This window comes from Diplotaxodon limnothrissa, linkage group LG4 (genome assembly GCF_057381915.1).
Source record: "Diplotaxodon limnothrissa isolate DT_005_m linkage group LG4, D_limnothrissa_male_GT1.1, whole genome shotgun sequence".
Classification (NCBI taxonomy): domain Eukaryota; kingdom Metazoa; phylum Chordata; class Actinopteri; order Cichliformes; family Cichlidae; genus Diplotaxodon; species Diplotaxodon limnothrissa.
This window is the reverse complement of record NC_140599.1, coordinates 17,844,393-17,860,049: the sequence shown is the minus strand read 5'-3', so window position 1 is coordinate 17,860,049 and position 15,657 is coordinate 17,844,393. Positions and strand designations below refer to the sequence as shown.

The following is a 15,657-nucleotide window of genomic DNA, read 5'->3' as shown; positions in this document are numbered from 1 at the left end:
TACGTTATGGCTCATTAAAATAGTAGAAAAACTGTGGAACTGCCTGCATGTTGTATAAAACGGTTGTAAAAGTGAAGCGATGAAGGGAAAGATTTTGTACAATCAGTTTTACAGATGCCCTGAGTGAGTCAGTGTTGCAGATAACAAACACTCCAAGTTTCCATCCTTTTCTCTCTCTGGATTCCTCTAAATTCTACAGAGTTTATTCAAAGGGTCAAACCACAGGTTTGTCATGAGGGGACTAACCTCAGTGCAGCTCTTTCCAACCTAAACTGGGAACATGATCTCTGACCTGCTCACCACCCTGTTGAGATCAACACCCTGGACAGCTAAGCCATGGCTCAGTGGTTCTGGCCACACTGCATCTAAACATAGGCGACAGAGTCACATTTTTCTTCATACTCCTTTGTAGTTTTAGTGCCTTTTGAAAAGACCATCCAGTGAACAGGGAGATGTTTAGCTGGATTCGAATGTATTTGCATCTCAGTTTGGAGGCCTGTGTGTAGTTAGTGAGGAATGCCCCAGGCCCAAAACTGGAATAAATCACAATCTCTGCAATCCACACTTTTTTTTCCTCCCTTCCTTCTCCCCCTCTGCATGCCTTTCTTTGTCCTCCTCTCACTGACCTTATCTTGTTTACCTCCCCCCTACTCAACGACAGCCATCTTCCTTTTTGCTTCTCCTCTGTATCTCATGCCTATCTGCACACGTCTGCCTTTTTTTTTTTTTTTTTCTCTCCACACTTCGGTCTTCTTCTTTTCCTTGTGTCTTGCTGTTTTTCTCTGAAATGCTTTGCTGCAGAGATGAGACTTCTGGCTATATTTACAAAAAAGCAAAGCAATCTGATGCCGCTGGAAGCAATAAAAGAGAAAACCTCTTTAGTGCCTGTAATTGAAAACAGCATCACAGTGAGTCACTCTGCTTTCCAATAGCTAAAATAAATTTTGTTTGTCCATGATGCAGGGGGAGCAGTAGAGCTAAGGAATGGCATGGCAAATGTGCAAGTCATCCAGGGGTGATTTATTACCACTAAGCAAGCAACAATGGAAACTGACGTTTTTAAATGACCCTTAATTGTCACTGAAAAACAAATCTGATTCATCCAAACTGTGCTTGTGCTGTTTGATCAGCAACATAAGCAAACCTATTCCACAACTGTCATCGCATTTTCTCTCAAATGTAACTTTTGCATGCCCATTTCCCATCAGACTTGAAACTAGTGGGGGGGAAACATAAAATGCTGAGTTGAGAAGCGGCCCAATATAATTATTCTTAAAAGGCTGTGGCCGGTTGAAGCCATCTGAGAGGCTCATTTAATCCACCTTCAAAGGATTTACACCATCAGTTTGCATGACAACATATTAAAATACCTGAGGTTCCCACAATATGTCATTCCTTACATCCCTATTTGACTCAACAGTAATTTTTTCAGTCAGCCCATTGTGTTTGATAGGTTTGAGGTAATGTCCAACAGCTGTTAAGCCATCAGGGCCAGACATTTCCAGGTGGAGGTAAAAAAAAATAATGTTAACATTTATAAGGCCATTACTGGCTAAAAACCATGACAGAGGGTGAATAAATGGTCAGTGTATCCAGATGCTTTGACACACTCTCTGCACCACTGATACGATGCTTCACTCACCACATCGTAGGGTTTGTAGTTTACCAAAGTTGGCTAAAGGTCTAAAGAGGTGTCCTACCCATGAATGAAGTGATTCATTTTGATTGTAGAGAAGTTTGGTTTCCCACGGTAGTGGTTCAAGACTCCTTTTGTGTGGTGTTGTGATGTTTGCCAAGTTGTTTATGGTGTTAAATTCTTCTTTGACTTGAGAAAATCAGTACATTGGTTTCATGAAGGACAGTTAATCTTTTGAAGAGCCTTTGTGCTCCTGGCTGGGAAACCAGTTAGTTACCACCAACAACTCTTTCTGTCAGTCTCTCATTCACTCTGTATCTTAGCTTTTATAATTCCCACCCACAGTGGAAGATGAGCAAATAGTAACTGAACATTAAACAGAACAGACATGCTGCAGAGGTGCTGAGCATTGTTCTGAAATGAGGCTCATTTCAGGAAGTCCTCAGACCAAATACTGTAATTGATTGTTTCCACAAAGGTTACACAGAACCAAAAACCTCCATAAAACCTACTTTTTCTTCCTGTTTTAAACCCACACTGATCACAAAATGAGAAGTGTGCATACCAAACTGGAGAAAAGTGTTTAAGCTCAGAGGCTGGGAATGAGGACTGTGCTGGGACCGCAGAAGTAAGATCTACAGTTGCAATAAAAAGAACAAATTTCTTTTATCCCGTTTTATGCCCTTCGAAAATGGGTCGATGCTCAGCTCATGGTTGTGCACGAGTCCTGACAGTAAAGCCTTTGGATTAGATTAAACAGGTATCCAAGTAACTGACAATCCACCATCTATTAAATGTTTCAGCTCGAACAAAAGATTAAGCTTGTACAGATGATCTTCTCATCATTATATTTTAGTGCTTTGCAGGTGTAGATGCTGTTGGATGATATGTTAAGTATTCCATCTTGTTCATTTCATGTCTCTTTCCTTTGATGCTTTCCCTGGTATCATGCCTTTGAAGCTCTGTTGTTGGAGCCCTGGTTGCCACAGTGTCCTAACTCCTGCAAACATCTCTGTTTACAGCACAAAGCTGTCGCAGGAAAAAATCAGCAAGGGATTTCAGAGGGAAAATACATGGTGTAGAGAAGAAGAGGATGGAGGTTTTGTATTATCCAGCACATTTAATAACAAAGCTAAAAGCCAAATGAGTAGCAGAAAGGAGGAGGGGCTCAAACAGGAGAGATACAAGAAAACTAAGAGTTGGTGTGCAATAGGCAACACCGATGAGGGAGGATCAGTGTGAGCAGGGAGGAAAGGGTGAGGCTGAGGGGAAAAAGACATGAGCGAAACAGGGGAGGTGTAGAGGGGAGGTGGAGGGCAGTGAGTCGCTGTAAGTTGCTGACTGACTTTTGGAACAGGATGAGGAAGTGGTGAAGAGGCCAGGAGAGCTGCTTCCATAGGTGGGTCTCTATGACACATGGATGCACACACAATGGAGCATATTATAAAAGCAAGACTTAACGTGTTAACATGAGCTAGTTTTGAGTTTCTACAGCACTGCCATTCCTCAGATTTTTCTTCTTCTTCCATTAATCAGTGCAGTGCCAGTTTGAAGTGTGTTGACTTTTCTACCAGCCTGTTGATTTATTTCCCAGAGTGATACGGGTGAACTGGCCTGCTGTCTGGACTACTTTCTCCTTGTAACAGGTCGAGTATTCGCTGGAATCCAAAAGCTGTTAAACTCTTGGCAGGCAGTCCAGGGGCTGATATTTGCATGTGTACGTACAGATCAGCTGTGCGCTCAAACAGAGGAAACTCTGAGTGTGTGAAGTCAAGGCAACCGGCATGTTTAAAGGCACAAAGTCAAGCATGTACTCAGGGCTTTTGTGTGTGTTAGCCAGGTTAGCTGTGGGTGGATCAGGTTTCAACCTCACCAGTCTCACTCTTTTCCACTCTCACATTAGCAGGACAGTAACACTGCACTGTAGAGAGCAAGGGAAAGGGAGGCCTTGCGAGGGGTAGCATGGTACATGGACTGTGTATCTAATGACACACGGACATAAACACTGCCGTCGTGTAAATTTGTCACATACACAGCTCGAGAGGTACGGTGACTTTGGCATGCGCAGACCTCAGTGAACACATTAAAAGTTTAATATTTCTCTTGTGATTAGACAAACATCTGCAGGCATTTCACAGAAGGACATGAAGTTAATCATTACAAAAACAAAGTGAAGAGATGTCGTTCTGCCAATTTTAAACTACTCTAATTCCACAGAGCGAACTTTCTGATAGTTTTACTTTTGGGTTGATAAACTGTTCTGGCATGAGACCAACCAGGACCTTGAAAGTCAGGAGGTGCTTTTAGTTGTTTTTCTGTCTGTCTTCTAGACAGTCCGCCACATTTGTTCCAGACTGAAATAAACAACAACCATTAGATGGATTATCAGAAACTTTTGTGCAGACATTCACTAGAAGATGGATCCCAGAGCTTTCCTCTAGATATAACAATAACTAATAGCACTTTGTAAACAGTTACAAAGGGCATCACAGGTTGAATAAAACCAAACATTAAAGATGCAATGATGTGCATGGCCACTTGCACAATTAATCAAGTTTCCCCCTATTAGGCAAACACACAGGCCATTTCAGCTATAACTTGGTTTTTTGTGCCATCAACCATCCAAGCTGTTGTTTAACTGGGTGTTCACACGAGTTTTCCCAGTCAGGGATGCATTTTTCTGACACTGCAGGAATCCCCTATCATCTTGTTCAAATGTGTATGTGTGTTATTAACAGATTTTACTGTAGTTTAATTCTACTGATAGCTTTTCTTCTGAACTGCCAGCACCTGAAGAGCTGCTTAGCTGAACTGGTTTGTTCTATAACAGGAAGTTGTCAATCATTACATATTTCAGCACTATGACAGTTTGGTGCAGTACATTACTTCCTCCTATGGATTTCCAAGGAACCAAGAATCTTGAAATTCTTGTAAAAAGTCCTCATTTTGTTTTTTTGTTTTTTTTTTTAAACCTCTCTATCATTTTACTTGCAGTACCTGTTTTCACAGATGCGTCATTTATCTGTTATTGCTTCTTCCATATTATACTTGTGAGTAACTCAAGCCTTCTCTGTTTCTGTTTGTGTTACATCAGGACCTGAAGTGTTTTCCAGCTACAGCAGCAATACCATGTCTGAGGCGGTGGTGCCTGATGCTATGGTGTCCCCAGCAGTGGGTGGACTGTATGGGGAGAAGGCTGGCGGCCCCATGTTGGACTTCAGCTATGTGGGTATCGATGCCATTCTGGAGCAGATGAGGAGGAAAGCCATGAAGCAGGGTTTTGAGCTCAACATTATGGTTGTGGGTAAGCAGAGCCTGTTTGCACTCACTAAAATTCCCAGATTTGGTTCGCACAGTTGTTGTCGGTCACATAGCATTGCAGTGATCAAATCTTTGGCTGCTTATGCACTCACACATTAAAAGAAATGCATGTGAAGCATTAGAAATAATTCCAGGAGTTGCCTTTGAGTAAGACTTTTGAGCTGGTGCTTCACTGTGGATAACTACTGCTAGCAAATGTTCAGGTTGAAATAATATTTCCCATCTTTACTCAAAAGTGTGGCCTTCTGCAAATAAATGGTTGCATTGATGGTTGTATACACTTAAGTCTCACAATAACCTCAGTTATGTATAACTAGAGCTGAGACTGAGTCATGATGCTTTTCTTTCTAATCAAGTTTAAATATAAGCCTGAAGCTTTTTTCTTTTATTTTGTTTTTTTTAATTGGGCATACTCATCACTGTGATCAGACACCTTTAAAATAGGAGCTAATTACACACTTCAGGATCAAACAGGCCACCATCGAGCCCACCCAATCTCACTGCTTTACGTCTCCTGCATGTCGTCTCCACACATGGTCTGTCTCATCCTCAAATAAAAAAAAATGTGCTTGAAAGCAGCCCCAGGCCTGAGTGGGTAAACACAACTAAACAAAACTGGTTTCCATGGTTTTTTGGGTGTCTTTTTTTTTTTTTAAATATCAAGGTGAAATTATTTAACTGTATCACAATGTAGGAACAATTGATGGTTTTTAAGAACTGGATAATTGGTTTGGCATCTTTATAACTGATGGTTTTTACCTGCATAGAGGACTTTATGCTCCCCTCCAAAAAATTGTAGCAAAAGTGAAACGAAAATCAACAAAAAAAACGCATTTTCACTGGATTTTCATTATTTTAATTCTCATCTGTTAAACAAATGGAGTGATAATGGACTGATTATAAAACATCAGTCATGCTTAGGCCCAGGTGCAGTAGCTACAATCTAACAGTTTAAAACTAACAGAGCAGGTGGATTTACTTCCTTGTCTATAAAGGAAGAGGACACCCGGGGGGAAACCCCTACATCCAAACAGGATAGCGAGACGATAGAAAGAGAACAAATTTTTTGGTAAGATAATGAATTGTGATAACTTTGAGTGTCATTTTTAAAAAATTTCCTTCCAGCTTGTTTGCTTTTTCTTGTGAAAATGTTTGCTGCCAGACACAATTTAACAGTTTAAAAAGCATCTGTACGACTTTGACCTCATACAGAAAGCACTTGTGGGATTTTGGCACCACCTCACTGTTTTGTGATGGTTGTTAGCGGTAGGATGATGGATGCAGACACTTTGGAGAAAGCAGCTGTTGGAGCAAGTTTGGACACGGCTCACAGTGGCATTAGTACTGCCAAAGCACTGTAGCAGATAAAATGCTAATTTCCACGTGGACTTTTGAGTCCTTTAACTTCCAGCTGTTGAGCTTCATATTTGTTCTGTGAATCCGTGTTTGCGTGGAGTGTGTGCTGCTGTGCATGCGAGTGCATATCCATAAATCAAAGTTCTGAATGTTGACTTAACCTGAGGTTGAACTTTGAATGGTCATTTCCCAGTGGGCCCCTCCAAACAGCTCTTCATTAACCCGTGGTGATGTTAGCATGAGGTCCAAGGGTCACAGGGGGTCTCATCCATATAGACAGACAGCTGATAAATTAAGTCTGTTTCAATTTGCCCGGATGGGGGAGCATTTTATCCTCTTACTGTAGCAAAACAAGAGCATCGGTGTTGTTATCCGATCAGAAAGTGTCTTGAACTGGTAGTTATAAGATTAAAGGAGTTACATTTGTGTATTTCTGGGTGTGGCTGTTGCAGTCATGCTATTTCCCCTGCTGTTATTTTGAGTGGCTCATAAGTGCCATATGTCGTATTAGCATTTTAGGGCTATTAAAAAAAAGCTTTAGTGTTTCATATGCTGCTGCCTCCACAGGATACCAAAGTAAAACTAACCTCCATCCAAAACAGCATCACCATTCACAGTTAATTTACTAGTGAACACTCCCTTTGCTCATTTTATTTTATTTTTTTCAGTTCAGTCTCTGCTTGTCATCTAGCCCCAGCCTTTCCTGTGCCATTTTTCCCAGAGGTTGATGTTGCGGTTGTGGTGGCCCACAATGTCATTAAGCTGCTTCCCAAGAAGAATTCCCGCAGTCAAACATACTCCAAATTAGAGCTGGGCGATATGAGATTTTTTCATATCACGATATGTTTTTTTCATTTCAGGCGATAACGATATCTATCACGATATAAGCCAAATAACTTGTAAGAATTTGTAAGATTTAAATGTGCTGTTGCTCACAAGTAAAATGTGAAATAATCAGCAGCTTGTTTTTATTTAAATATTTATTTCCCATAATAAGTTCAACAGGGTAGATGTACTTAAGGAACATGAGACTTTTTCAGATAAATAAAGGCAAATATTGCAAACTACACAAAAGGCAGCCGCTAAAGCGTTTAAGTTTCAAAATAGAACAAACGAAACAGACTAAATTGTCAATTCCACTTAGAAACAAAATATTAATTCTAAAAATAAATCTTAGTTTGTTTTACAGAAGAACAGACAAAACTGACTAACTTTTGTCAATATCAAATAAACTGAGAACTAAAAGGAAATTCTCAATCTCTCCTTGTTGTATAGCTGAGCTTTTCAAACAGTTTTAACAGTTACTTTAGTCTGACAAAAGCCGAATGACGAATTAGCGCTTCCAGTCAGAGACTGAGGCTACGTCCACACGTACACGGGTATTTTTGAAAACGGAGATTTTCCGTTTTCGTTTTAAAAAATAATCCCGTCCACACATAAAGGCAGAAATGAAGGAAAACGCTGCTATGAACATGCCAAAGCAGCAGGTGGCGCTAGATTCCTAACCGTGCAGAAATGTTGGCCAATCAGAAGTCTAGAAGCCTCGGTGGGAAAAAGTAAACAAAGCTGGGGCATAGAAGCAGAACCGAGTCGTATGTGTGGAGGGACAGTAACTGTGTGTATATGTAAGCATTTAAACACTGCAGAGAGTAGAATTAACAGTATTGTAGAAATTCATTTCACCGAAACAATAACGTGGCGCACAGTGTGACGCATGCACCAGTTTATTGTATTTCCAGACTTGCTTTCGGCACAATTTACAGTGCACGCTACTCTGTTTTTTGTCAGACTTGAAATAGCCGAAATACTTTCACACTACGGAACTTCTATGGCTCTTCCGTTTGACAATCTCTCCGGCATTGGAACCATCATCTGTTTTCTCTTCGGTCACGCTCGGTTGATTTTTCTAGTCGGCACACTCATTTCCTCCATTACCCGCTGGCTGCTTCCCAAACAAACACACGTGCGGCTTGGCACTTGTGCTGTACGTAACAAGTCACGCGACGTGACGCTGCGGCTGTGATTGGTTCAGCTCTGCGCTACTTAATTTGGATTGGCTGACCTTTTTTTTTTTTTTTTTTAAGAGGACAAGAGCGGCGAGGTCTATCGCGATAGCTTAATTTCTCTATCGAGTAAAAGTTATATCGCGATACATATCGTTATCGTTCTATCGCCCAGCTCTACTCCAAATAAACAGTCATGGATTTCAGCTTTAGACACTAGATCTCGTTCTGCTAGGAAACTCTAACCAGAACCTGCAGCAGGTGGACAAATCAGCCAAACTCATCGAGGCTGCAGAGCAAAACGGGGACTACTATCACAAGCTGCAATTACAACGGAGGGACTGGATCTCATCCCACATCCACGGGATGAGACTTGTTGAGAGAGGCAGCTGAGAGAAAGGAGCTGGAGAAATTAGACAGGGGAAACGCCCAAACTCTTGTGCACATGCAATCGTTGGAGACTTGTATAGCAGATGACAAAAGACAACCATAGGCATAGCAGTTGTGGCTGTTGCTTGTCCTGTCCTGCTGTTGGCTCATTGCAGCTGCCCCTTTTTCTCATCACTTACTGCATATGAAGTAAACTGGTGTGCTTTGTTGGCAGTGTTTGAGCAGACAGGTGTCACAGCTTCTGAAATTGTTGGAGTGAAGCAGGGTCATTTTATAGAATCTTGTTTGGCTTTATTATGGCACCATTGTGTAAACCGTTGGCTCCCCACTGTGTAAGCAGTCACTGTCGAAGTGTTTTTTTTCTCATTGCCTGTCATTTTTTTGTTTGTTTTTTGCTTACAGGACAAAGCGGCCTGGGAAAGTCTACTCTGATGAACACGCTGTTCAAGTCTAAAGTCAGCCGTAAGTCTGTGCTGGCTACAGCCCAGGAGAAGATTCCCAAAACAGTGGAAATCAAGTCCATCAGTCATGGTACAACTCACGACAACTGGCTTATGCCCATCTGCATTCTCACTGCTTGTTTGTGTTACAGCAGTTTGCTGCTGTGCTGGCTCACAGTGTTCTTATGTGCTTTTGTTTGCAGACATCGAGGAGAAGGGTGTAAGAATGAAGCTGACAGTCATTGACACACCAGGCTTTGGAGACCAGATCAACAATGAGAACTGGTAGGCTACAACTTAACGTTGCTGCAACAACCATATAAGCATTATAAGAGTTCATAATGACAAGAGTTTCTAACCAGATGTCCTCCCCTTTATTCTTGCTTTTCCTGCTTTCTTACTTTACCTGATCTCTATCATTGTCCTTCCTCCTCTTCTTTGTCTCCCTGAGCCCCTCCTCTTCCTCCTTTTACTGATCTGTCCCTTGTCTTCCTTTTCCACCCCCTTACCCTTCTTTCCCCTCCCTCTTCTCTCCTTCTCCCTCTTCAATTATCTTTCTCCACCATGGCATAGCTGGCAGCCCATCATGAAGTTCATTAATGATCAGTACGAGGCGTACCTGCAGGAGGAAATCAATATCAACAGGAAGAAAAGGATCCCAGACTCCAGAGTCCACTGCTGCATATACTTCATCCCCCCAACTGGACATTGGTAATGACACACCACAGTCGTAGTTTTAAATCTCAAAAAGACACATCTAAAAAAACATCAGTGCTGATTCCTGTCACACAAGCTGTTCTTTATGCTCTGTAGTTTTCTTGTAAACAGACATTGTGTTTTCTAAAAGTCTGACTTGGTGACAATACGAAACAATTACATCAACTGGAATTTAAATAACTGCTGTTGTTACAGACAGCAACGCTGTGCTTTGCCTGTGCATGTCAGCATATATTGGTATAGGCTGTCTTTGTTCTTAACTTTTTAAATGTGAAGCAGATCTCTCTGCCTTGTTACCCCCTCTTATTGAACACACACAAGGACTCTCTATCCGGCCCACACACTCTGGAGACATGGGCTGCTCTCGCCAGGCCCCGAAGCAGCTCAGTATCCTAAGTTTTTCCCTGGACCTCTCACAGGCCCACACATCTGGCTCTCATCGAACCGTCCGGTTTACTCTCCCTCTCAGCGCTCTCTTGGTTCAGACCTGCACCGATCGGAGCTCAGGGGGTCTGGGTATACTAGCAGAAGGAATTAGGCGTTCGGTGAACACATGATAATTCACCATGCAGCTCATAGTTTCTTTTATATTCCTATTTTTTCATTGGTGTAACTCGAGTCGAGTGCAGCGACTGGTCTTGGGAAAATGTTGAAGCAGCTGTGGACTGTCATCCCCTTTGGAGCACGCACACAAAGACACAACTGATAACAGAGCAAATGCTGCACCTCTATTAATTTTTGTCTCATGGCATGTCTTTACTCAGGCAGGGGCCTGGTGTGAATGCCCCCCCCCCCCCCCCGTCTCCAGCAAGCAGCGTTTCATGTTGATCCAACACTGCAGATGTCACATGGCCCGGCCAGCAGCTGCTCCAGGCTTGCCTTAAAAAGCCTAATGGGGGAGAGGCAGGAAGGACGCAAGAGACAGAGACTCTGTGTGTGTCTGGGTGCATGCAATCAATTCTGCACTTTTGTCTTTCTCAGCGTGCTCTTTCTCGAGTGCACAAGCCTTGTTGTTGACAACGAGCAGCCTGTGTGAAAGAGTCGTTAGCCAGGCCAGAATCCGCTGCTCTAACCACATGCAGATGCTTTCTCAAACTGCGGGAAAGGCCTTAGCTGCTTCCCCTAACTGTATCAAGCAGATGTTCACATACTCTGTGTAATGATGGGTGCATGATAAGAAGTTGGAACTGTAAATGTTCCTCCATCTGGGACGTTTCTTAGGAACATCTGCCCTCTGGTGCGAGAGCTTTGCGTTACAATTTCCTGTGCTTTTGTTCTTAAATCTAATGTCTTCCTCCCGGTTCTCTCATGTTGTCTCCTCAGTCTTCGGCCTCTTGATGTCGAATTCATGAGACGTCTGAGTAAAGTGGTCAACATCGTCCCAGTCATTGCCAAGGCAGATACACTCACGCTGGAGGAGAGAGACTTCTTCAAAAAGAAGGTAACATCTATTAGATTTTAGTGGCATTGCAACTTCTCTGAAGTATCCCTATATTCTTTTACCCTTTTGCTCTCTGCTTGCCTTTACTTTTTTTTAAACAGCTGACCCCTTTATGAGGTTTTTATTGGCTTTGTTTTCAAGGATCTCAGGATTTCCCTTTCCCTCATTAACACACTCTGTGTGCACACAGGTTTAGGCGTACATCCTGTGAGGGTTTTGCGTTTTGTTTGTTGCAGTTAGCGACTAAGCCCAAACTTTTGGCATAGATTAGCGTTAATGCAACCTTAATCTGCATCCTGTGCATATTTAGGTACAATTGTTTGATCTCTCAGAAGGATACATCAAGAACAGCCGCCTAATTAGTCCAGAGATTAAGAGACTTGTGGTGGGTTAAAGATTTGGTGGGTGTGTGTGTGTGTGTGTGTGTGTATATTTGAACATGCTCTAACCAGATCAGGGAAGAGCTGCGAGCCAATGGGATTGACGTATACCCACAGAAGGAATTTGATGAGGACGCAGAGGACCGAATGATCAATGAAAAGATCAGGGTAAGGGCAGCAGCATCACCAAGCAGGACTTTGGGCTCTATCTGAAATCCATTCTGTAAGGATTTCTAACTCTAATAGCCGTTTACTTTTAACCTTTTGAACAGGAGATGATCCCATTTGCTGTGGTGGGAAGTGATCAGGAGTACCAGGTCAACGGCAGGAGGTTGCTGGGGAGGAAGACCAAGTGGGGAACCATTGAAGGTACAACTCTCGTTTGTATTTATATTAATGATGCACTTTTAGCAAAAAAGAAAAGGGGGGGAAAAAAGAAGGGAGGGTTTCTGGGAGTCAGCTGGTCACAGAGTGTCAACAATGCTCCATTCAGCTCTCCAGACAGCAGTCGTGTGCCATGTAGCTGACTCAGGCCTCCACCAGACAGTCGCTATGAAGACGCCTGATTGTTTACTTGGTGTCCCAACCTCTCTCATTCCCATACAAAGAGTATGTCTGCTGAATCCTCACATTGGATATGCACTGAGCAGAGAAAATGTGTAAGTTTAGTCATTTTTAATTCCAGTTTATGTTAGCTACTCCAGACAGGAGGCCCCACCCCTTTATCAAGTGCCTCATAAAGGAAGTTTAATTTCCTGCAGAGTGTGCCTGTGCTGACCACACACAGGCACACATCATTGGGAAATTCTGATGCAGTTAATCTCCTCAGAAAATACTCAAAGTGGATGAAAGCTGCAGCAGGTGAGGGCAAGATGGCCTGCTGCATGGAGCCATCACACTAGGATCACTGACTCCACCTGCTGGACTCTTAAAGAATCTCAGCACCAGCTATTCATGAAGCTTCTGCAGCCTGTTAGCACCTGTTTTAACTCCCGTTTGATCATTTCTAACTCAAAGCTTCTCTCTCTGCAGTTGAGAACATAGCCCACTGTGAGTTTGCCTATTTACGGGATCTCCTCATCAGGTGAGTGCATGTTGTCTACTAGTCTGCAAGTCCACAGGTTTATGCCAGATGAGGATCTGGCACAGATTCATCATAAATAAAGGGATTTTTGTAATTTTAGACACAGAGAGGGAGACTCAATCTGCATGTGGTTGATCAGTCTCATGAATCACATGTGTCACATGTATGTAGTAGCAATAGGAATGAATATGTAAGTGTTTTTAATAGAGCTGCCAGTGTTAATGCGTTAACACGGATTTATCCATCATCCCGCAATTAACCCATCTGGAGCGCAAAATGACGCAAAATCCCTGAAATGTCTCTGTCAACGCAATTCGGGCAGTTTGTCCAAAGTTTGTCCATTCTGCGCTCCTGATTGGTTAATGGCGTAAAAAAATTTTAATCGCAGTGATCGTGATGATGCGTTAACATTGACAAGAGGCGTCCTGCTTCAGTGAATCCACCTGTTTTATAGTGATCACAGTCCCAGTGCAGTAAAAGCAGAAACGCAAATTTGCAGAGGGAAAAACTGATATGAGACATGTTTACAGGCACAAAGTGCAAAAAAAAAACCATGAGCTGTTGTCTGTAAAGACAGCTGGAGTGATTCAAGTCAGACACACACAACAGTTAAAGACACGGTTTGAGCGGTTTCTGTCTGACACTGCAAGTGTGCTGGTAGTTCACAGGTACATGCTGGATCAAGGTGGATTCAAAACCGTTTGAGGTTATTGTAAGGCAAAATAAAGGACACAAAGGAGCAGGAGGATGTGTCCAGTCAGCATGTTAAAGTAAATGTAGTTTTTATTTTCAAACTCGAGATAAAGTGACCATAGTTTCCTGTCGTGTGCTCGAACATTGCAGTTCTTAGGATGAGTGAAACGTAGAGAATTGGTTTCACTGTCTCTATATACCATGTAGAAATGGTCTGTAGTTGTGTTTTTCGGTGTTTTAGGTAGTGTGTTTGTGTTCAAGAATGAGACTGCTTCAGTTTGTTAATATAAATTTTGACCAGCTCATCATCTGAAACTGCAAATCCAGATTCAGTTTATATAGAACAGAATAAAATTGCCCTTGAATACATCGAGAAACACCATTGGAAACTTCAGTTTTTCAAGTTTTTGAGATCCTCGTTCATTTAAACAACTTCTCAGTGTGTGAACGAGCCTCTTTAAAAATCCATATATACAAAGGTGTGTGTTTTTTACAGCAGTAATTATCTGTCCACACTTTGTACCCTAAATTTTAAGGTGGTTAAGTAGAAAATGTAAAAACTGCGATGGTTTGAGATGGACGGACACTTCTGTGATGCCACAGTGTGTGTTTTTGTTTGTAGGACCCACATGCAGAACATTAAGGACATCACCAGCAGCATCCACTATGAAATGTATCGCGTGAGGCGCCTCAACGAGAATAACACGATGGTGGCTCATGCCAACGGTATCCCAGAACATCATCTCACCGCCCACGAGATGTAGACGCCGCCTGCCGCCATCACAGCGTAACTCGTTTGTTCTGAGACTCTGATGTTCAGCAACAGTCCTTCAACTTCACTCCAACCCACTCCACTCCAAACCTCCTGCCCCACCTCACAGGGTGCGAAAAACTCAAACGCCTGCCAGAGGGACTTCATTATCGGTGACTTTTGGTGGCTGAATGGACGGTTTATGTCAGTTTATTGCTTCATGAATAAATCCCCTCAGTATCGCTGACCGAGAGAGGGATTTTTACCTGCTTACAGTTAATATTTGTGGTGCCAAAATTTCAGCTTCCACCAAACCGAACGAACTGACACTGAAGTGCCTTAAAACGTAACATATTAAACTCGTCCACTTTTCTTTTTGCAGATTTTGGTGTTTTGTTTTTAGCAGCGCCTGTAGGAATGTGGGCCACAGTTTTGTTTTTTCCTCTAAGCACACACTTATAGCGACGTGTGAAAAGTGATGATACTTGCACTTGATCACTGCATAAAGCATGTTGGAGAAGGGCCAGGCAGCGCTTTGCCAACATGTAACACACAGTAATGTAAAGTGTGAGCAGTGCAGCTTCACTCAGCTCTCTCCCCCTTAGTTAACCCCTCCCCCCCCACTCCCAAAAAAGGGTTATCAGAGAGCACCTCATACGCTTGACTTAACTTTTCTGTCGCAGCTCGTGTTTCTCTTTAAAAGTTGTTTTTAATTCCCACTTATAAATGTCATTGTTTATGAATAGAAATATCTTAAGAGTGATTTAAGATGATAAAGTATTTATGCACGATATAAAATGTGAACGCCGTCAGTTGTAGTCCATATATTCAGATTAGTAACACACACACTTCCCCTGCTGGGCCCGTCATGGCGCCTTATTTATTGGAGGGTTTTTGTGCTTTTTCATAGCATGTTGGCCAAAACTGGTAAGAGAGCACGGTTGTTGGTGCCAGGCTGACTACATTTCGACGTTATCCAGTCCCCTTAAATTCTTCTTTTTTTTTAATCTAGTCTTCCACTGACCAGCCCACTTTGTTTTTCCTCCCATCATGTACCGAGGATCTTTCTTTCATCCACATATTACTTCCTAAGCTCTCACTGTCATGCTCTGTCCTGTATATTCGTCTGTGTTCTGATACATTTTTGTACTTGTATTATTGATAACAAATTTTCTTTTATCTTATTTGAAAGAAATAAAGATTGAAGTTGTAAATATTGTTTTTTTTCTTATATTTTTACAATGCCTAGAAGAAGTCCAGTCAGCGAAAGAAGTCACTCCTTAACGTTTAAATGTATACACTGATGACATTTTAGATAATTTTCTCCCACAATGGCTTTTCCATAGCATTTAATTGCAGGTGTAATTCACTTACTGGAGCACTTTAATTGCCGTGTCATTAAACTTCTTCTTGATTAGCCCCTGAAATCAATATGGCTGCCTACT

General features: G+C 42.2%; 1 protein-coding gene across 3 annotated transcripts in view; it reads left to right on the top strand.

Moving 5' to 3' along the window:
- LOC146633583 (neuronal-specific septin-3-like) overlaps window positions 1-15,342 on the top strand; it is an 83,669-nt gene extending 68,327 nt beyond the window's left edge. For all 3 annotated transcript variants that reach the window (XM_085351550.1, XM_085351553.1, XM_085351551.1), the window contains 9 exons: window positions 4,731-4,940; window positions 9,109-9,237; window positions 9,350-9,431; window positions 9,720-9,857; window positions 11,187-11,304; window positions 11,757-11,852; window positions 11,957-12,053; window positions 12,717-12,768; window positions 14,084-15,342. In XM_085351550.1, coding sequence (XP_085207676.1) covers window positions 4,731-4,940; window positions 9,109-9,237; window positions 9,350-9,431; window positions 9,720-9,857; window positions 11,187-11,304; window positions 11,757-11,852; window positions 11,957-12,053; window positions 12,717-12,768; window positions 14,084-14,225 — 1,064 coding nt within the window. In that variant the 3' untranslated portion in view covers window positions 14,226-15,342. The remainder of the gene's footprint in view (window positions 1-4,730; window positions 4,941-9,108; window positions 9,238-9,349; window positions 9,432-9,719; window positions 9,858-11,186; window positions 11,305-11,756; window positions 11,853-11,956; window positions 12,054-12,716; window positions 12,769-14,083) is intronic.
- Window positions 15,343-15,657: the final 315 nt, after the last annotated feature.